General features: G+C 47.4%; 1 protein-coding gene across 27 annotated transcripts in view; it reads right to left on the reverse strand.

Moving 5' to 3' along the window:
* Positions 1-3574: 3574 nt before the first annotated feature.
* The window catches only part of SYNE2 (spectrin repeat containing nuclear envelope protein 2), a 326831-nt gene continuing 307929 nt past the window's right edge, over positions 3575-22476 (reverse strand). For 15 of the 27 annotated variants that reach the window (XM_086320335.1, XM_086320332.1, XM_086320323.1 and 12 more), the window contains 16 exons: positions 21372-21559; positions 20680-20830; positions 20153-20335; positions 18602-18739; positions 17584-17778; positions 15409-15691; positions 14852-14920; positions 13813-13952; positions 10821-10935; positions 9914-10116; positions 8703-8903; positions 7616-7744; positions 6424-6615; positions 5628-5711; positions 5082-5131; positions 3575-4627 (listed from right to left, as the gene is read on the reverse strand). In XM_086320335.1, coding sequence (XP_086176461.1) covers positions 4405-4627; positions 5082-5131; positions 5628-5711; positions 6424-6615; positions 7616-7744; positions 8703-8903; positions 9914-10116; positions 10821-10935; positions 13813-13952; positions 14852-14920; positions 15409-15691; positions 17584-17778; positions 18602-18739; positions 20153-20335; positions 20680-20830; positions 21372-21559 — 2544 coding nt within the window. In that variant the 3' untranslated portion in view covers positions 3575-4404. The remainder of the gene's footprint in view (positions 4628-5081; positions 5132-5627; positions 5712-6423; positions 6616-7615; positions 7745-8702; positions 8904-9913; positions 10117-10820; positions 10936-13812; positions 13953-14851; positions 14921-15408; positions 15692-17583; positions 17779-18601; positions 18740-20152; positions 20336-20679; positions 20831-21371; positions 21560-22476) is intronic. The other 12 variants (XM_086320324.1, XM_086320331.1, XM_086320322.1 and 9 more) reach the window with 7 other exon arrangements.

Genomic DNA, 22476 nt, shown 5'->3' on the forward strand with positions numbered 1-22476 from the left:
CACTTCCTCCTGTCTGCTACTATTCCCCAGATGTATTGCTGTGAGGTAGATTCCCTGGAAACTTACCTGTGTAAAATTCTCACACCTTTTAGGCACCGATGCTTCCTCACTGAGTCTGGTCTACTGCAGCACTTAAACACATGCATTTATTCATATAGCTCTCCAAGCTGCTGGAACTTTAGCTCCTGTGGCAGCTGGAAGATGTGCATTCTCTGCAGTGTTATCCCTATAACCCTTTTTGTTGAATTGGAATCAAGGATCCTTTTTCTTTTTTTGAATGCTTATTTACTTGTGGGGCCAGTCAGTGTTATGGGATAGTGGACTTCCTTTATGGGAAGGACCAAGGTCTGATGATGCTAGCCCTAACAGCTCCTGTGATCCTATGGTCTGTGCTGCTGCGTCTCTCTGCACTGGATGTCTAAGTGCCATGACTGTAGGTCCTGTAACTTTGTTATTTGATGATCCTGTGTACCTCAGAGCCCGCTATAATTTGTGATTTTTTTTTTTCCAGATGAATGCTTTGTACCATTAAGCAGGCTTTTAATTATGGGCCTTTTGACAAATGAATGTTTGCTGTTGTGTGAAAGCAGATTTTGGTATCTGCTTTCCATTCCTCCAGGTATGACTTTTTCTTTGCTGTGTGCCTTTAATGTCTATGGAACTGTTGCAGAAAGAAGTTTAATGTGACATAAGCTAAATAAAGTGTTTTTTTTTTTTTTCATAGTTTTGGTTTTAGAAATGTATTTGTTGGGAATATAAGAACTTTTGATAATTAGGTTAAGTCATCAGTGTGCCCAATCTATTCTGAATTCTATTGTTTTAGGTTTGCAGAGCTCTTTAAGAATTTGATGAAAATCAGACACTCTTCCGGGAAAAAGGCACAGAAACAAAATGCTTACATATTGAGTTAAGAATCTCTTTCTTAACCTTGAAGACTTTTTAAACAGCAGCAATTTAATCTTTAGTCAGCTAATTTCACACTTGTGATTTATGAAGAAGGCACTGTGTGATCAAGTAAAATGCAGCTCATGAATATAAAAACCCTGGTATGCAATGCATCAGTTTAGGGCGTGACCTTCTAAACTTAAAAGAAAAAGTGGTAATATTTTCACTTAAATTTCCCTGTAGGGTTATTGTAATCTTTGAAAAGAGATGAATTATTTTAGAGTTAGGAGAGACTTGGAGGTTGCGTGGTAAAATGAAGACAGAGTCCCTTTAGCTGGTCCCTTTACGCAAAGCTCCTGGTGAACTGCGCACGTCCTGGAGTGTCTGAGCCACAGCAGGGCCGCCAGCGCTGAAGTCTGGGCTTCATCTACTGACAAGCTGCCCTGGCTCCCCTGAAGTTTGTGCTTTGCAGAGAAGAGCAGTATTGGGATTGCTTCAAGTCCCTGTATCTCCTGAGTGTCCAGAGATGCAGGTTAGGACCAGGTAACTACGCAACTGGATCAGTAACTTTTTTTTAATATTCTTTTCCATTATGGTTTACCATGGGATATTGAATATAGTTCTCTGTGCGATACAGTAGGACCTTGTTGTTTATCCGTTCTCTATATAGAAGCTTATGTCTGCTAACCCCAGCCTTTCACCCCATCCTTCCCCCAACCCCACCTTAGGCAACCACCAGTCTGTTATCTGTCTGCGATTCTGTTTCGGTTTCATAGGTAGGTTCATCTGTGTCACTTTAAATCCCGCATATAAGGGATACCGTACTGTCTTTCTCTTTCTGACTTGATTCAGCATGATGATCTCTAAGTTGTATCCATGTTGCTGCAGCTGGTGGTGGTGGTTTTTACAGCTGAGTGATGTTGCATATATGCACCATATCTCCTTTATCTATGCATCTGTTGGTGGACATTTAGGTTGTTTCGATGTTTTGGCTACTGTGAATAGTGCTCCTGTGAACACCAGGGTGCATTTATCTTTATGAATTATAGTTTGTCTGGATATATGCCCAGGAGTGGGGTGGCTGACAACTCTATTTTTAGCTTTCCTAAGGAGCCTTCATACTATTTTCCACAGTGGTTACACCAATTTACATCCTCACCAACAGTGTAGGAGGTTCCTTTTTTTCCACACTCTCTCCAACATTTGTTATTTGTTGATTTTTTCTACTGAGGCATAACTGATTTACAATGTTGTTAGTTTTCGGCGTTTAGCAAAGTGAATCTGTTATACATATATCCATTCTCTTTTAGATTCTTTTCCCATATCGGTCATTACAGAGTTCCCTGTGCTATACAGTAGGTCCTTATTAGTTATCTGTTGTATATATAACAGTGTATATGTGTCAATACCAATCTTCCAATTCATCCTAAGCTTATTTTCTAATCTGTAACTATTTTGTTTTTGTAGATAAGTTCATTTGTAGCTTTTTTTAGATTCCACATATAAGCCATATCATATTTGTCTTTCTCTTACTTCACTCAGTATGAGAATTATGGCTGAGTAATATTCCACTGTGTACATATGTGTGTGTATACACACACACACACCCCCCCCCACATCTTCTTTACCGATTCCTCTGTTGATGGACATTTAGGTCGCTTCCATGTGCTGGCTCTTGTGAATGGTGCTGCAATGAACATAGGGGTGCACTGTAGACGTTCTGATGACGGCTATCAGTGTGAGGTGGTACCTCATTTTAGTTTTGATTTGCTTTTGTCTAGTAATGTTGAGCATCTTTTCCCATGCCTATTGGCCATCTGTATTTCTTCTTTGAAAAAATGTCTATTTAGGTCTCCTGTACATTTTTGGATTGGGTTTTTTGGTTGTTGAGTTGTACAAGCTGTTTGTATATTTTGGAAATGAAGCCCTTGTTGGTTGCTTCATTTGCAAATACTTTCTCCCATTCTGTAGGTTGTCTTCTTGTCAAATGGTTTCCTTTGCTATGCCAAGGCTGGTTAAGTTTGATTAGATTCTATTTATTTTTATTTCTATTGCCTTGGGAGACTGACGTAAGAAAACACTGGTGCCCTTTATGTCAGAGAATGTTTTACCTCTGATCTCTTCTAGGAGTTTTATGGGATCACGTCTTAAGTCTGTAAGCCGTTTTCTTTTTGTGCATGTTGTGAGGGTGTGTTCTAACTTCACTGACTTACATGCAGATATCCAACTTTCCCAACACCACTTGCTGAAGAGACTTTTTCCCACTTATATTGTTGCCTCCTTGGCGGAAGATCAACTGATCGTAAGTGTGTGGGTGTATTTCTGGGCTCTCTCTTCTGTTCCATTTGGATCAGTAACTTATCATTACACTCTTTGTTTGGGTAGGAGATAGATGGTGGTGCTGGAATTGTAGGAAAGCCAGATGGCTTTGTCTGTTAATATTCATTAAACACTATGTGTTGGTTGGCTCTGGAGGGAGCTGGGGATAAAAAATCTGAGTGAAATGATCCTTTCACATCCAACTTGTGCTGCCCTCATCTCCCCTATAAAACAGTAGAATATAAATCTTAGCTCAAAAATAGTAAAACCCATAAATCCCTTCAAATATTTTTAAAATATTTTTTCCTCTATGGAGGATTACGCATGACATTTAACGGCTTTGTAAATATAATCCATTATGACAAAGGTATGGCTTTTTTGTTTTGTTTTAATGAGAAACATCTGAGTTGTACATACCACAAACAGCTTCAAGTTTCTGCACCAATCCCCCATGGTCAAACAATTAAAACCTGAAGCATCACTTTAAGTGTGAAAAAGTCTTATAAAATTAACTTACAAAAATGTCCCTATCAAGTCCGTGGTTTGGCATTTACTGTACATTAGTCAAAAAAGCTCAAGCTAAAATTTGTTTTTAAAAAATCAAAGTTTACATTATTCATAGATTCTGCATTGTTAAAAAATATGCACAAATAACCACATCCATGCAATATAATTTCTTTAAAAATTTAAAGCAGTATAAAGAGCAGACCTAAGTACTGAACAGATCATTTTGGTTTTATAACCTGTAGCTCAAGATTGCTGCTGATTGAAGTAAAATTAATTCTAAACAAACATCTTAAATATGATTGTTTCAATCAATCAGCTAAGGGTGTGTGAGTTTCTGAACCATTTCCAAGGTGGAATCTGCTTGTTTCTGTAATATATATACTATGTGATGAATACTACTGTTCACTGACCATATTCACTACGTTTTAATAATGTGGTTTGACAAATCAGAATTCACAAAGTGCTTGGCTCTTCAGGAAACTGCTGTTTCCAAAGATCCCAAATCCAATCAATTGAGCTTTGCCAAACTGCCCGGAATGACTGCTGCCCAGGGTCTGGAGAGAGCTCTCCCAAGTCAAGCCCAGAGGGAGGTATCCACAGCTGGTGGCCCTTGGATCAGTGCTCAGAGTCACTCACAGGGTGGACACCAAGTCAACAGGCTGGTGGCGTGGCACTGCGGGCCGGGCCGAGCCTCTATGTCGGGGGTGGCCCGTTGGTGTACCGCAGCATGGGGTAGAAGGACCTGGCAAAGTTGTTAGCCTGAGTGCAGCTGTAGTCCTCTTCGGAGGAGGGCAGCAGGCAGGCCAGGAACAGCAGCAGCAGCAGGAGCAGCTGGAGGGGCAGCGCTGCCCTGAACACCCGAGAAAGGAAGGAGCGCTGGGGCTTGGAGCTCTCAGGGGCAGCGGGACCAGGCACCCTGGCAACAGAGGAGATGAGAGCTGACTGGGAGTTTCTGGAGACCTCCCATCACCTGAGCCTCTGCTTGTGTAAGACCTGGCTAAGACTTCGTGTTCCCAATGCAGGGGGCCTGGGTTTGTCCCCTGGTCAGGGAACTAGAGCCAGCATGCTGCAACTAAAAGATTCCAAGTTCCGAAACTAGGACCCGGCACGGAAGAGAAGCCTAGCTCTTGCTTGCTTGCTAAGTCTTGCTTCAGTTGTGTCTGACTCTGTGTGACCCCATAGATGGCAGCCCACCAGGCTCCCCCATCCCTGGGATTCTCCAGGCAAGAACACTGGAGTGGGTTGCCATTTCCTTTTCCTTCTAAATGGTAGAAAAGCAGTTTCTACAAAGACCTTGAGAGAGGCATTGGCAAGCCTGCTGGGGGACAGTTTAGGGCAGGAACCCACTGCTGTTACTGTGATGCTGTTACCTGCTGGCGGTCTTGTTCTTCTCTTTTGTAGTTTTCTCTGCTTCGAACTGCTGGATAAAAATAATCCAATTAGTAAATGGAAGATAATTTAGTTCTGTGAATGATAAAACATTCTTTCTTAAGTTATACATGTTTCTTAGGTTGTCTCAAAAGCTTGGCAGGAGGACTAGAGTAATACGTTTGAGATTACACTCTGAGGTAAGAAAATATTGGGTTGAACTAGCAAGAGTAGCACTTTTCCAGCCTGTTGAGCTGTTGCTGATGGAGAGATCAAGAAGCCCCTTTAGCAGTGCCCGGAGGGCTGCTGACTTCCACAATCCCAGGGAAGAGTACTGAGCACAGGACAGCCTTTCAGTCAGGTCTTTAAAAGTTTTTTTTTTTTCCCCTCAAATCTCTGGAGTAAGCCACTCCACTGAGCAGCAGATTGAAGCAGAAATCTGCACTGTTGTGAAGTACTGGAAGGGAGCTTGGAGGTCCAAGTCCCGGTCATCTCAATAACTTTCAACAGTAACTAGTGTGGTTCCCCAGGCGGAAAGGGGCTCTCACCTTGGCTTGGGGAGCTGGCGCAGACGCGGCTAGAGGCTCTCCGTGGTCTACCTCGTCCACGCTGGGCAGAGGTGAGTCTGGGTTCTGAAATCCACACAAGAGTTCAGGGAAACGGAAGGCTCTGAAAAGTCTCAAGAGCACAGAACCTGCTTCCTGCAGCTTCTTCACTTTACTGCTTACCTACCCCTCCCCGACTCTGATCTTTCTAGAAGGAGAGAGGCTCTTCTAGTGTGCTCACTCCCCGCTTCTAAAATGGCCTTTCTTAAGGCTAGAGGAACTGTAAACAAGTGAGGCCAGTCACATGCATTAAAAACCCACAGCCCCCATGAGCAGGACAGATAGCTGGACACGTGGTGTAATAGCGTGGCCATATGATCTGGGCTGCACAAGAGGAGAGGTGTTCTCTGGGATGGAGAGGAGGGGCTGCTCTACATCTGGTGAGTCACCTATTCTGGGCTGAATCACAGCTTAGAGAAGAAGGTAGACAAATCAGAGTGGTCAGAAGAGAGCGGCCAGGACAGTGAGAGGATCAGGAACTGTTCCGTGAGAAAAGTGAGGGCGTGAAGGCAGAAAGGTCGCGGGGACTTGGCTTGTTTTCCATATGCCCCCAGCCACACTGATGGGTACTGCTGTCACCTCCTCCTCACAGATGACAAAACAACTTTAAAGAGCTTTCATAACTTATTCACACGGCAGAGTGGGCAGGGCTCCTCCCTCCCCTAGCAGGGCGTAACATAGCTTTTCCGTTTGCATCTAACAGGACGATTCTATATTTAAGGGCTACAAGGGGACTCACCTGGCTTCGCTGCAAGGACACTAAGTCTTGGGACACTTGCTCAAGTAACTGTTTGAGTTTCTTCTCAATAACATGGACCTTCTCTTCAGCCTCAATGTAGTCTTCTCCATGCCCCTTGATAAGCAGGGTGCTGGAAATCTCTTGCAAGGAATTTACTTGAGGTTGACGTTCCACTAGCTCCTTTTCCAGTTGCTAGGAATAAAAAAGTGTGTAAAACAGTTGCTTATCAAAAGGGAAGCATGTGTGGCTGGAAGCAGCTTTCTCAGTGCCTGGAAAGTTCTGGGATGGATGGTGGCTGGTGCTCGTCCAGAACCACCCCCTTCTCCTATTTGCTGGTCCCCAAGCCTGGCATCATCTAGATAGCAAGTTGGTCATGCTCCATCCCTATTTTTTCAAATTCCTTGTCATTCTGGAGACATGATGCTGGGGAAATTAGAGGAAAGAGTGAGAGGGTGGTTTGGGAAGACTAGGCCCTCATCTAGTAATGGCAGGAAGTCGAGAGAAAATCTAAAGTGGGTAAACTGAGAGAGCGCAGCTTATGGTTAGAAAGAGCGATCAAGTGAATCTGCTTGTATTGTCTTGCTCGATGTCTAAAGTGGTAGCCACTAGACAATATGTGTCTACTTAAAGAAATTAAAAGTCCACTGCTCTGGAGAGTGGGGCTTTACAAAGATTTTAATACAAAAATATTTTTTTAACAATGACCAGCATTTCGATTAAATTTAAAATATTAAACCACATACAAATACATGGATAAAAATGTCACCCTGAGTGCAAGTGACAATTACGGGTCTCATCTTCACTTGTTGGTGAAATATACACAAACACAAGGAAAAAGACTATGTGTGTGGATATAGAAAATTCATAGAGCTCACCAGGGCTGCAGGGCAACCAAACACCGCATTTCTTCCCAAATGAGCTCTATTCACAAGGGAGAAATACTTTAAACGGCCTTAAGGGTACCAGGATATTGCTAAACGCCTATAGCCCCAGTTCTACAGCGGTTTAGACTTCCTGCTCTGGACCACGGCGCTTCACCCTTGCGCTCATCCCACTTCAGCAGAGGGATGCCAACCGGAACATGAGGGCGGAACACCAGTGGACAGTTTCCAGAAATGCCAGGTGAGGCCGCTCGGTCCTGAGGTCCTGCACAGGCCAGTGGTGGCGCAGGGCCCCTTAGGAGGAAACTCACCACGAGTTCTTCCCGACACGCCAGGAGAGCCTGGGGGTCTGCCTCCGGGTCGGTGACATGAGCCTTCTGCCGCCGGCTCTCAGCACTCGCTAACCACAGCAGCAGACTTTGACTCAGCTGGTGAAAGTCCTTAAAAACAGCAGACATCAGGGCACTGCCTTTTCTCAGTCTGTGAAGGCAGGTGTGCTGGGAAGCAGCTTACTATGATAATCCATCAACAGCACTTGCTCTTCTGGGTTTTACTCAGTGACTAAAAGGGCCAGATTTAAACTAGATGCCAGGCCCCCCCCCCGCCCCAGTGGAGGGAAAGCAGGACAAGAGAGCACTTGGCATGTCCCAGGAGGCATGGTGAACTCTGCCAAGTGCAAAGTGTTAGCTGGAAGGTGGGTGTCAGCATGCCCCACACAAATTACTCAATGAATGTGCTGATTCAGTGATCGAGGGAGACCCCTCAACTGAACAGACTATGGCCCAGGGACAGGCTGCACGTGGGCTCGGTGGTGGGCTCCTGTTCTCTAAGAGGGGCCAGAGCTAACCCGGGCTGGCCATTTACTATGTGTCAGGTGCTGGGCCAAGGTTACACATGTGGAGTTGCAGAAAATACCCTGTGAGGTAGGCACTGGAATTATCCCCATTTTTCAGATGAAAAAACTGAGGTCTAGAAGGTTCAGTGCTTTCCCCACAGTCACACAGTTACTAAAGCTACAGAGCAGGGTTAAGCTGCTCCCTGTTCCAAGGCCAGATCTCTAAATCACTCTGCTATCCAGCCTTCTTGGCAAAAGGACAGACACGGTGCAGGGCTGGTCTGACATTTCCAACCTACTGGAACGCTTGCTGGAACCCATATACTATGGGTGGGCCTGGGTGGCAGAGTGGGAAATGCAGGGTGAGTATCAGGTATCTGAGAAGACAGCAGGTGGGCCTCTTGGGAGACAAATGGTGAAGCACATGCTTCTTAAGCACAAGCCGTATTTGGCTGTGCCAGAGCAGCCTGACGATGATAAAAATACCTCTTCTCCCGCCCACGTGGGCCTGGCTGTGCCCCGGACTAAGCCTTGGGCACTGGCTGGGTGCTGAGTCGGCGTACCTGGCACTGCATGAGCGACCGCCGCAAACCCTCTCTCCAGCTCTCCACCGCGCCCAGGGCCGTGTTCCAGCGCAGGGTCAGCTGGCCGACTCTATCTTGGAGTTCTTTGGACTCGGCGCTCTCGCTCTGCAGAAATTCTTTGCTGTTCACGTTGACGGAGACCACTAAGGCCTTGTAGGTGTCAAAGGCTTTCAGTATCTCCTACCGCAGAGGGAAAAGGCTGGGTCAGGCACTCTGAAAACGGTGATGTGGGGTTCATTTTGAACCTCTGTGGGGAACAGATCTTCCAGACAGTCCTCCGAGCTTTGGCCCCGAATACCAGAGCAGCGTGGCCTGTGACTGGCTGAGAGGCATCAGGTGAGGGAGCTGCCATACAAGGTCACAACTTGGCTGGCCAGCTGACCAGACCCAGGGCGGCGGCCTGTCTCCTGGGGGACCAGCTATACCGGAGGCATGAATGGACCCCCTGACCTCTGTTTGGCTTAATAACATTTCTGAATCAGATTAAAAGCCTTCCAGGTAAAACACATGAAGCTATCCAGCGTTTGCTGCTTAGGCATCACTAAAGTGTTACTTCTTAGAATGAATGGTAACCCCTGATATATCAAGGCACAAAGTAAAACAATAGTACAAATGTGAAGACTGCCTGGATACCCCAAAACTCCTATCCTGGGTCCTCTTAGGAGACCAGGCTCATGTGCAGAGCACCCCCAAAGTGCAGGGCTCAAACCACCCCTCTCCTAGGGCTAGTTCTGGTGGGGCCAGGGCTGACTGTGTGGGTGCCAGCTCCGCTGTAACTCCTGATCTGAGTTACAGATCAGGCTACAGAATTTGTCAGTGGGTAAGCCGTCCTCCGCCCCACCCTCAACACCACCCCCAGTGCTGCCTGCACATAGTTTGGAAAGGTATTTCTAAGCTGCCTGCCACGGCCACTGGTGCCTCCGTAAGAGTCTAGGGAGTCTAGGACTGCTCCCTCTGCAGTCAGATCAAAGCTCTGGGCTTTGGGATCATTTGGAGATGCTCCTCTGAATTAAAATACAAATCTTCATCTGTCTCCTTGCTGGTTACAGAAGTAAAACAGGAGAGACTATTGAACACACGCTGCGTACATGCCACCCCCGACGCAGCTAGCAGATCTGACGTGCTCATACACACAGCCAGTGTTTGCACGTGCATTCTGAAGCCCTCTTCCCTGCCACACTCTCACTCACCTTCAGCTTCTTCACTTGGCGTTCCATTTCCTGCATATCAGAGGGAGGTTCTGCCAGCTTTAACGTCTCCAGCTCTGCTCCAGTTTTTTCCAGCCAAGGGGTGATGTTGCTGATATCAGAGTTCAGCTTCTGCAGGTTTTGTTTTTTTCTGAGCTTATTGTGAAGTTCTTGTGCTTGGATCAGTTCCCATCTGTCAAAGGCACCTGGAATAAAAAAGCCGCCAATAAAAAGAAGCAATAATGCAAACAGATTTCTCTGCTTCCAACTAATTCAGGGTCACGGTGATAAAACCTGGAGGCGATGCTCCTTGCAGGAGGCCCGGGGTTAGCACTTCCCCCGAGTGTGGAACAGCACGTTTCCTCCGCTCTGGTTCAAGGCCTGTGCCAGTGTACTCTCACAGGGCCTGGGACAAGGTGCGGAGTGGCTAGGAGGCCCAACATGTTGCCAAGATGCTCTGTGGTCCCATGTTCAACACTCCAGTTCATGCTGTATTTAAGATGCTCTGTCCTCCTGTCCATGAGTGATCAGGTCAATGCTATGAAGTTGACTTAGTGTCAGTTGAGTCATTACTTTTACGGTAAAAGGAGACACCTGACACACACTTTGATCATCATCTTCATGTCTGATCTTTGCACACAAGCAAAGTCATGCAGGTGCAAACAGGCCCTTCATCATATGAGGCTCATTTTGTCAATATTTAAAGAATAGTTGTGAAAGTAAAGTGAATAGCCTAGGAATTTGTTCATAAATAAAAGTCAGCTGGATCTAAAATAACATTAGCTGCTCTAGGTCAAGTTTAGAAGTTTGGTGAATCAGGTAATAGGTGTTGAGCAGAGACTTAGAGTAAATGTCTAACCAACCCAAGACATAGTCTCTGCCTCTGAACAACTGCCTGATCTAACTGTACCTGACTGCTGACCAGTGAGGGCGGCCAGGTCTTCATCTTCCTGCTGTGCACTGCCAGTCAGAACCCCTGGATCTTCCTTGCCACCTTCAGTCCCTGGAGACAACAGCAGTTTTACCTAGAATGAGACAATTTTTACATTACCATCTATAAATTTTAAAGGCTGTCTGAAGACTGTCTTGGTTCATAGTAACAGGTAAGAAATGAAGATATGGAGCCCTTTCCTTCAAAGGGTAACTTGTTGGTAATGCAGAGGCACTTAAGTGTACGGGTAGCATTTGTAAGGAGCAGAACTGATGGCAAAAATAAAGTCTCATCAAAGGCCCAGGGAGGGGGAAGCAGGTGAGAGGTCAATGTTGGGAACAGAATGGCCTGATTTAATGTGAGGCTTCCTAATGCTCCCCTATTGAAATGTGCGAAAAGACCAAACAATTGTTGAGCTTACCAGACTGTGCTGTGTTAGCACTTTTACATTTGCACAGTTTTTTACAAAATTTTCGTTATCCCTCCCAGTCACTCTGTAGAACTGGGTGGCATCATCACCACCAGGTATCAGAAATAGAGCACAAATCTGCCAACTAGGGCTCTTCGTGACAAACCTTTTCCTTTCAGTGCATACACCGACTCTTCTGTTATCACAGAGCTAATTGTGCTGTTACCTCAGGCCTTCCCAAAAATAAATGTATCTTTTAGAAAAGTCATGTTTTTTGGATTGTGTCCGTATGGTCTATTTGTGTGGCATGAAAGAAAAAAAAAAAAGGCAAAAACCCCTCAGATTTGTGGTTGCAGACACATCCAAAAAGGGTTGAGCTTTTGAAAGAGGGCAGGTAAGAACACAAGCATAGTCACCTGCAGAGGCCATACCACATGCCCTGGATGCAAAGCAAAGAGTGAGGTGCGGGGGGTCTCTCCCTGGGGCCATCGGGTCTTACTGTGCACCACAAAGGGACAGAGTTGAAATGCTAACTGCTTGCTGAAGAGTTTCTGAGTTGGGTACGGACAACCCATTATCAAATGACTAGGCTCTGACCATGTTTAGGCAGAATCTTCTCCGCTGTCTAGCAACATGCACTCCTACATGCAGAGGGGACTTTGAGGATGAATCTAGTGATGCTCACATCACTTTTGGGTTCTCTAAGAGATGACACTAAGAATGTGTGAGACGTTTTAATTTCGACTTGCTGGTCACTAATTCTCAATACTGAGAATGATCTGGGGCCAACATTAAATCCTAGGCTTGGCTAGCCCCCAACAGCTGCATAACCAGAGCGTGGCAAGGACTTACGCTGCCTGAGGAACATGTAACTAGAAGAAACAGTCACCAGTAGAACAACAAGAACAACAAACCATATCAGTAGTGATGATAATGCTGGTGACCACTTCTGAGGGCCTCATTTATGTTTTCATACACATTAATCCTAGCAGCAACTATGGAAGGTAGATTTTTGTTTTTAAATGAATTTTTATTGGAGTATAGTTCCTTACAATGCTTGGTCAATTTCTGCTACATAGAAAAGTGAATCAGCTATATGTATTCATACATCCCCTCTTTTTTGGATTTCCTTCCCATTTAGATCACCACAGAGTACTGAGGAGAGTCTCTTGTGCTATCCAGTAGGTTCTCATTATTTATCTATTTTATACATGGAGGCTTCCCTGGTGGCTCAGATGGTGAAGAATCTGCCTGCAGTGCAGGAGACCCAGGTGGGATCCCTGGGTTGGGAAGATCCCCTGGAGGTGGAAATAGCTACCCACTCCAGTATTCTTGCCTGGAGAATCCCATGGGCAGGAGAACAGGTGGGCTACAGTCCATGGGGTTGCAAAGAGCTGGACACGACTGAGCGACTAACACACATACACGGTAGTGTGTAAATGTCAATCTCAAGCTCCCAATTCGGCCCATACCCTCTCTCCCCCTTGGTGTCCATATCTTTGTTCTCTTATGTCTGTGTTTCTATTTTTTCTTTGAAAATAAGATCATCTATACCATTTTTCTAGATTCCACACATATGCGATATTATATGGTATTTGTTTTCCTTTTCTGACTTTATGTCAGGTAGGTTTACCTTCAGGTAAGGAAGGCTTACAGGGGTAAGTTAAGTGTTTACAGCCCTGGAGCAATTTCCTCATATGGCTGGGAATCAAACCCAGGTCTACTATTGGTTGTTCAGTCCCTCACTTGTGTCTGACTCTTTGTGACCCCATGGACTGCAGCACTGTCCTTCACTATCTCCCAGAGTTTGCTCAAACTTATGTCCACTGAGTCGATGATGCTATCCAACCAGCTCATCCTCTGTCTACCACTGCACACTGTCATCTTTCTGAATAGGAAGTCACAATTTTTTGACTAGAATGTATGTGCTGTGCTTAGTCGCTCAGTCGTGTTCAACTCTTTGCAACCCCATGGACTGTAGCCCGCCAGGTTCCTCTGTCAAGGCAAGAATACTAGAGTGGACTGCTATGCCCTTCTCCAGGGGATCTTCCCGACCCTGGGACTGAACCCAGGTCTCCTGCATTGCAGGTGGATTCTTTATCGACTGAGCCACCAGGGAAGCCCAAAAATACTGGAGTGGGTAGCCTATCCCTTCTCCAGGGGATCATCCCAACCCAGGAATTGAACCGGGGTCTCCTGCATTGCAGGTGGATTCTTTACCAGCTGACCTACCATAGTCAAGGTGAATATATCAAAGCTTTGGGAGCTCAGGAACAGCTCAGAAAGGCCACCACTTTGCTTCTCTGCTGTTTGCACAGATGACTGACTCAACAGTAATAACCATGGTCATCGTGTGTCAGCACTCAAAGATGGTGTTTAGCCAGACACCCATCTCTAAGTCTAGTCAGTTGTGCCAGAGTCCTCATGAAGTATGTCACCATGGGAAAACCAACCCCAAATATGCCTGGCAGGTGAGCGCATGCAGTATACACCAAAATCTCTCTCTCTTTAAAACTGTAATTCATGGATGTGGGTTATACTCTCAGTGGGGTCAAGACTTACATAGGCTGGTTTATAAGGGGTGCTGGAATCAGAGGGGATGGGTTGAACATTCCTGTCACCTCCCATTTGTTTGTAGCGACGCTTGGGACAGGAAGGGCTGTCAGGAACATGCCACGAGGGGCCTTCAGAAATGGATTTGCCTGAAACAAAAGAATGGCAAGTGACGGTCCATTCTCTCCAACCAAAGGGTTCATATTTAGTTACACAAAAAAGGTCATGGGTAACGTGGCATCGGGTTACAGTATAATATGAGTTCTGCAGCTTTCCTTGCAAAGCATGCATGTTTGCAAAATGTCAGTATGTCCCAGAAGGGGATGAAATGAGACTCATGCAACTGAGCGACACTGGGTCTTCACTAGGTGGGTTCACGATGGAGCACGACAAACATGATCTGCTGTGAGATGAATGGCCTTTTGGAGCCGGGGGCCCTAGTGGCAGGGGCGCTGGCAGCAAGGCTGGGTCTGGGGCCTGAGAGAACTGAAGATCTCTCAGGAGTGCGAGGAAGAGTGAACATCAGGGTAGATTCAAGGACCCCAGGGGCGCTCGTGGCTCTAGCCAACCACTGCAGGTGGGGATGGGGCAGGGAAGGAAGAGCAGAGCTGAAAGTCAGGGAGACGAAGGTGTCTTCTCCTGTGGCAAAGGCAGCGGTACCCTCACCCCCCACCCTCTTCCCAGGAAATCACCATAAGCAAGGTAGGTAGTTCCAAACCAAGCCACCCTGAAGAAAGCTTGGCCAGTGCCAAAGGACTTGAGTTAGATGGAGAGAAAAATTTTTAAAGGCACCGTGAAGAACTCCCTTCCACATGGGCCTGAGGGGGAGGAGAAGGATGGTGTGGAGACTGCTCTGGTCTGGAGGGTTTTGCATGGAGCACAAAGCTATATGTGAGTATGGCAGTGCGCATACACCATGACGCGAGGACCAAGGCGCATGGTGTCCACAGAAGGCAGAGGTCAGACACGACATGGGAGCGAGGTTTAGGATGCAGTGCGTGCCACAGGACGCTGCCATGTTGAGACACATGCATGGGCAGGGGCCTACCAGAAGACGCTTTCAAAGTTTTTGTGGTCATTTTAAGATATGCCTCAGGATTTTCAAGGATTTCTATATCTGAAAAAGAACAATGTCATTTTCCTCACTGCAGGCGCTGTAGATGAATGTCCAAGAATTAAAACAGTAGAAACATTGTCACCTGGGAGGAGAAAAGTAACTATCCTTCATCTGTTTTATTTAAAAGATTTAAAAAAACAGGATTTTTTTTCCAGCCAACTCCTGACCATCCAAAGTAGTGCTGGGGGAGAGGAACTGCATAGAAAGGACAGAGACAATCCCTGATAACTCTGCAAAACTCAACTGAGAAGTCCGCTGATGAGCCTCCAATATCCAGAGCCATCATCAAACAGCCTTCACATCCCAATGTAGATTTTATTTTTCCCTTTCATTCCATCAGTAATAGGAACGAGCCAGCTCTCAGGGTCAGAGGTGGGCAGGACAGACACAGGAAGCCACAGGATGTCTGGTCAACCACAGGCTGCACTCTGACTACCAAGAGCTGGGCGTGTGGCTCGGGCGCTGAGAACAGCCGCCTGGGTCCATACCTGACAGTGCACTGTAGTAGGGGCCCTCCTCGTCTTCCTCGTGAGAGGAGGAGCCCCCCACATCGCCTGTGTGGTCCCACTCCAGTGGGATGGAGTCCACGCTGACAGGGGTCTCGCAGCCAGAGCGCTCGGGCCCCAGCGCTGGGGGCACCAGTTGACAAAGGGACTGCGGGGATGAGGGCTCCTCACTTGCTCCCCTTTTACGCCAAGAGTCGTCTTGGATCTCTCTGGGGTCTTCCACGTCTGTCTCGTTCTCAGAGGCCTCCTTTTCATCTTCCAAGCCCTAGAACAGGGGTGTCCAGTTTTCAGAATGAACCAAATCATAGCCTGTTGCCATGATGAGGAGAGTTAGCAGCTAAGTCTGCCCAACTAGCAGCTCCTGAGAATGGCTACCACCAGTGTTTCTGAGGAGACTTTGAAAAGAATCGGGTCCCCAGGCCCTGCCTGTGGTTATTCCAATTTAGAGTATCAAGTGTGGGACCCAGAATCTATAGTTTCCAAAACTCTACCTTCTTTCCTCAGAAAACCGGAAACTTGATCATCTAAGTTAAATATATAGAAGATAAGGAAATGGAGGACAAAGTTTCACTGATGGTTAATGGTAGGTTCATCTAAGAATCAGAAAATTAAAAAACAATTTTAAAGGCCATTAGCATGTTCTAAAAGGAAATTCACAACATCATGCCCCAGGCTCTTTCTTCTTATCCCCCAATCTTACTGTTCCAAATACAGAATTTTATTCCCCTATGTTACAATTACTTTGTAGTAATTGTATATATAGAGAAAAATGACTATATGGTTATGTTATAAAATGAAGGAATTGAGGGTAATTTTTAAAGAAGTTGTTTCAAGTTGGCCAGTTGGAGACATAAAGATAGAAAAAGTGGCCAATCGTGTTGGTCAGTGGTCACCAGTGAAACTTCTGGCAGAGGCAGTGAGCTGTAAATAATGGCCTTGACTCCACTTGAACGTTCCAGAGGCGCCTCTCTCCAGGGAAACATCACAACTTTTTTGGAAAGCTGGTGCTTTTGGTGCTTCAAAGGTGAGAATAAAGCACTGTTACTGCTGCTACTGCTAAGTCGCTTCAGTCGTGTCCGACTCTGTGCAACCCCATAGACGGCAGCCCACCAGGCTCCCCTGTCCCTGGGATTCTCTAGGCAAGAACACTGGAGTGGGTTGCCATTTCCTTCTCCAATGCAAGAAAGTGAAAAGTCAAAGTGAAGTCGCTCAGTCATGTCCAACTCTTAGCGACCCCATGGACTGCAGCCTACCAGGCTCCTCCATCCATGGGATTTTCCAGGCAAGAGTACTGGAGTGGGGTGCCATTGCCTTCTCCGAATAAAGCACTAGAAAGGCACAAATATTAAGATACAGGAAAAGGCCGATACATCACCAAGTTACTGCCAGAAGCAAAACCAGGACAGTTACCATCATATCCTGGGGGTACTGACACAGGCCAGAGAAGCTCTGTGCTGAGGAACCCGTGGGAAACAGGTAAGAGGAACAAGAACTTGCAGGAGGGCCATCCTTTCCACTGAGAAATAGCAGCTCCTCAGTAAGTATGGTTCTATATTAGTAAGAGTGGAAAGAACATTTTTCAACTCAGCTTCTTGAAGCAGACTCGCAGACACAGAGTACTGAGGCTACTAGTGAGCAGAGGGTAGCAACATCGGGGTAGGGGGAGTACGAGGTACACACCATTAGGTAAAAACAAGCTTCAAGGATACACTGTACAACACGGGAATACAGCCAATATTTTATAATAACTATAAATGGAGTATAACTTTGAAACACTGTGGATCACTATACGATACACCTGTGACATATAATATTGTACAGCAACTACACTTTAATAAAACAAAAACACAGGTTTTTTTTTTTTTAAAAAACAAAAACCAAACTATCGTTAGCTGTAACATGGTAAGTTTCCCAGTCTTTAAAAGTGGAGTCAAGGAACCTCCATGGTGGTCCAGTTGCTAAGACTCCACGCTCTTGCTGCAGGGGACCCGGGGCTCGATCCCTGGGGTCAGGGAACTAGACCCCACATGCTGCAACTAAAGAGCCTGTGTGCCCGTCTCAGACCCAGGGCAGCCAAATAAATAAGTATTAAAAAAGTGGAGTCAAATATCAGCTTTGGGTGGCCCAGAACCCCTGTGGGAGGGGCGGTGCCCTTACCGGCGCGTGGGAGGTGAGCCTCCGGTGGAACCGGGAGACCCTGCCGAACACTTCCTGGCAGTAGCGGTGCAGCTCCTCCAGCTCGTCCTCAATCAGCACGGCGTCCAGGGGCTCGCTCTTCTGAATGAGCTGCTCCCCAAAAACAATGAGCTGATCAATCTTGTTGGTATTTAATGTAATCTCCTGCTGGAAACCCTATTTAGAGGATGAAGAAGAAAGGATTTCAAACTCTAGCTTCATCAATTTTGAACTAAGTGACTATAATAAGTTAAGAATTTAAAATGATCATACACATTTTTTTCTTTCCCCTTTTGGGCACGGACTTTTCCAATTAAAATAATTCTAAGGGTCTGGCACAAACGGACATTTACTGCTTTTGGGTGTGAGAAGTGTCTGTTCCTGGTCCTACTGTTTCTTTTTTATTAACTTATTTATTTATATTTTTATTGGAGTATAGTTGCTTTACAAGGTTGTGTTAGTTTCCACTGCACAGCAAAGTGTATCGGTTATGTGCATACACATATCCCCTCTTTTTTGGGTTTCCTTCCCGTTTAGGTCACCAGGGGCACTGGGTCGAGTTCCCTGCGCTAGACAGTAGGATCTCACTAGTTACCTATTTTAGACGTAGTATCAACAGTGTATGTATGTCAATCCCAGCCTCCCAGTCCATCCCACGCTCCTGAGGGAGAGTTTCGTCCTGCCTCAGCCCACAGGTGTACTCAGACTTGAGTACTGGAGAAACAGCATCTTATGAACGAAGTTCTCTTTGGCACCTCAGGAGTGTTCTCCCCTTGGATGATTATAAATGACAAAGAGAACGAAGGGCCTCATTCCAATGACCCCTGGACTGTAAGGAACGGTATGCCTGCTCGTGATAACCTGGCAGGACGCAGGTGGATGCGGTCTGGCTGCTCCGGCAGCTCTGGAATCTGCTCTTACGGTGTCAGGTGGAGTCTGTACTTGGCCCGCTCTCCACAGGGTGCGCTCTGTGGGGAGGAGCCAGGGAGGCAGGCCTTACGTTCAGCTGGCGCATCTTGTCGTCAGCATCGCTCTCTGAGAAGTGCTCCACGTTGGTCAGCTGTAGGTCCATCTCCGTGAGCCACACCAGGATGCTCTCCCTGGTCCCCTCAAATTCCTCCCTTTGGTTGGTGAAATGCTACAAAAAGGGGGAGAAGGTCACATTTGTGTTGATGGCAGAACAGGAGTTCAGGCAGACAGCAAGGTCACTTTCAGCACAGGGGAAGGGGAGCCTGGGGTACCCCCAGAGGCCCACTCAGCATGCAGGGGGACCGCTGTGGGGTCAGGAGCCTGGGGTCTGGTCCTGGCTGTTATACCAACAAGCCCCCTAACTTCTCTGAGTCTCAGTGTCTGCTGGTAAATGAGGTGAGGTGTGGGAATGTTGACCATGATCTCTAGGGTTCTTTCAGCAATGGAAATTCTACAATTCTCTAGTCTAGGTCAGTGATTTTCCTAGTCTGTCCTTTGAGGAAACCCCTTAAGAGTCCAGCCCAGGCATTTGCCTGTTTCTACCTGTTAGCTTTCTATGGGAACTTTTTTCAAGATGGAAAAGTACCCATCTCGGGGTTGAACCTGGACTAGTGCCCGATCTGCCTTCACTGATACAATTCCGAGTGTCTTTCCTCAAAGAAAAAACCCAGATTTATCACCTCCAATTCAGGAGGCCTCTCGGGTTACCACCTCATAGACAGGCAGCTGATTCTCAGACAAACACTGTGCCCAGTGAAGGCTTTGCTGGTCACAGTCAAATTAGCAGGAGATAAATTAACACAAGGGGGTGTCTGAAAAGCTAGCCAATTTCTTCTCCCTGAGAAGGTTAAAAAAAAAAACAAAAAAACACACACCCAGATTTGCCTTTTCTTAGAATGGCTTTAACAGCGCTCAGCCTTGAGAATAGAATCAAGGATTAAAATTACTTCCTTCAGCCACCACCCACACCGGTCCTGTCCGTTTACACCTGGACTCACAAAGCGCTGACATATGATATCTTAGGAGTTACAGAACCCTAAGGTGACTGTTTATACCCCAGAACCAAACCCAACATTTGAGGTTCATCAGTTGCTCTAAAATTGGGAGAACAGTCACTGTCCCCAACCCCCAACACAGAGGGGGCTCTGTCCATCCCCTCACAGTGCGAGAGCCAACAGGACACATGGGCAGATGGCAAAGTGCGCCTCTTCCGAGATTAAGAGGTACCTTCACCAGACCCAGTGACGACAGTGCCCCAGACCCTGGGCAGTGTGGGTGTCACCCTTGGGGGTGACAGAAGCTGAAAAAAGCAATGTATTTGGTAACACAAATCCCATAAACAGGTTCAGACCTATTCTGAAGCAAATGACTTCTTTAAAAAAAAATTTTTTTTTTGGCAGCTCTCATGGCAGCTTTGGGCTTAGACAAAGGGGAAGGCTCTGCGGGAAGAATGCTAAGACAGCTTAGGCCTCAAGAGACACCTTCTACCCGCTGCTTTTGTTACAAGCCTGACTAATATCAAGTATCAGCTTCCCACACCCCCCAGCATCTACAAGTGACCCGGTGACGTAGAGGGGGTTACTCTGAGTCTCCGCAGGATGGCCGTGACCCGCTTCTGGAGGTTGTCCCATCGCTGGTTGCCCTCATGCACCATCTGCTTCAGTTTGCTGGCCGTGTCGGTGCGGTTCTCGCGGGCCAGCCGCCGGTACTGCTTGTTGATGAGCTCCAGCTGCGTCAGCCTCTCGTGGATCTGCCGCTGGAAGGCCTGCAGCAGGTGGGGACCGTCAGTGCCACAACTCCAGGCCCCAGGCCACCTGCCTCAAGTGTCCATCCCCAAAGGAAAGGCACGGGTCGCTAGCTTCACTCACTCTTTTGATGCTACCAGGGAACAGCCTTTCAAGGTCATGGCCAGGTGGTTAGCATGAATCAGTAATGCCCTGCAAAGTCGCTGGAGCAGCCGATACAGACTGGGCGGCCCTGACTAGGGGTGGGGAAGCCTGCCACTCATAGGAAGACCCTGTAGCCATCCCCGAGCCCTGCGAGTTCCTGGTTCTCAGGACCACTGGCTGGAAGGTGCCGCTGGGGGGCAGGGGGTGGTTGGGTCTTTACCTCAAACCTCTTCAGCTCCTCTTTGGCAACTGTGTACAACACCTCGGAGGAATTCGGACAGGCCGCTGTCCTCTCGGCAGCCTTGAGCCAGTCCTCAAAGCGGGAGTAATCATCTAGAAACTTCTGCCACAGCCTCCACGTCTCCTCAATTCTAATGGAAGGAAAGAACTCAATGCAAGCTGCCTATTCCAATCAGAGCTTTCGTACAGCTTCTTCTCCCTTGACTGGTCCCACTTCCAGCCCTGGCCCCATGCACTGGCACTAAAAGTCTGGGGGTCGGGGGGGTGGTGGGGGTGATTCTGCTACCCCTTCCAGGAAATAACCAGAGACATCACTTCGTGGTCAGGAAACCCTCCTTCTGGGAACACCAGGCCTCTCTGAACTCCAGCTTCACAGTGGTCACCCAACAGGAGACCGGCGTCTTCCACCACACAGATCTGGGACACTTCAGTACAGTGTAACCCGCAGTTACACCCAAGACACAGCAGAGCCAGGGAGAGACATGACCCTGATCATGCTTTCCTTGAATGATTTCTTTAATAAGGACTGGCCACACCTACTGAGCCTTCCCCGCCAGCACTCAGCACGTCCCTCAGAGAAGCTAACAGAACACGGGCACTGTTACATAGGTCAGACGGGAACATGGAGTGGGCGGACCACACTTAAATCACCCAGGGCAGCTCAGCCCTTACTTCATCCGCCGCTCCATGGACATGGCACAGATGTTCCTCCAGCGTCTGTCCAGGCTCCTGGTGGTCTGCTGGATGGAGTCGCACTCGGTCTCGTTGGCGCAGGCATCCGAGTCGTGCAGGAGGACATCACAGATGTTAAACACAGATTCTACCCCTGCGCTGTGCTGCTCAATGTCTCGCTGCAGGTCCTGCAACAACAGGAGAGGAGGAGGCACTGTGAGGGGGAGGTGGCGGTGGAAGGGCTGGCACCGAAGGAGCCCCTCACTCCAGCCTAGGGGACACAGTCCTGCGTGCATTTCCACCTGGGACTCCGCAATACAGGCCGAGTCACCTTTGTGCAACCCCTGTGCTCCAGCACCCGACAGGAGGCCTAACTGTGGGCAACCGGGGGATGAAGGTATTGAAATAGGTGAAGGAGGCAAAGGAATGGGGGTCCCCTTCCCTGACAGCCCACCACCCCAGACTTTGGGGTGGCAGTCGATCTACTCCACACCATCCAACCTCAAGGGCCTCCAGTTTAGATTTGGCTTTCGGGAGGTTTTCCTTGGAAAACTGTCTTGAACAGGACCTAACACTTCAGCAACACAAACTCTTAACCTTTTACGGATCACAGGATTCTTAACTCTACCAAGAGTTCTGTGCTATCTTCATACAGTCCACCCCCAAATTGTGCACACAGTGGCACGGTGCCCACAGCCTCCCCACGGGCGCATCCTAGGGCACCATGGGCCCAAGGGGAGAATTTGGGCTAGAGACTTTGCCCTCTAACTCATGGGGGTGGGGGCGGGGTCTCTGGGGTCTTGTCCCATGATAGGGAGAGCACTGCTGATTCAGGAAAATGAAGGCTCACCAAGAGAAAGCTCATGGTCGCTGGAAACCTTGTTTAAGAATAAGCATAGCATTTTCAGTTATCACCCAGAGAGTACTGCTTCTGCACACGGGGCAAGGCTGGGCGAGGGAGAGGTGAGCAGCCTGTTTGTCTTGTTATTCTGGACGAGTTAGTCCTCTCCTGTATCCGAACTCCGTGATAAGTGACATGAGGCCACGCCACTCATCTTACTACCCAAACTACACTGTGAAATAGACAAAGTGAAATAAACTGCTG

This window comes from Bos grunniens, chromosome 10 (assembly GCF_055505025.1).
Source record: "Bos grunniens cultivar Pamir isolate PY7600 chromosome 10, Bosgru_T2T1.0, whole genome shotgun sequence".
NCBI lineage: Eukaryota > Metazoa > Chordata > Mammalia > Artiodactyla > Bovidae > Bos > Bos grunniens.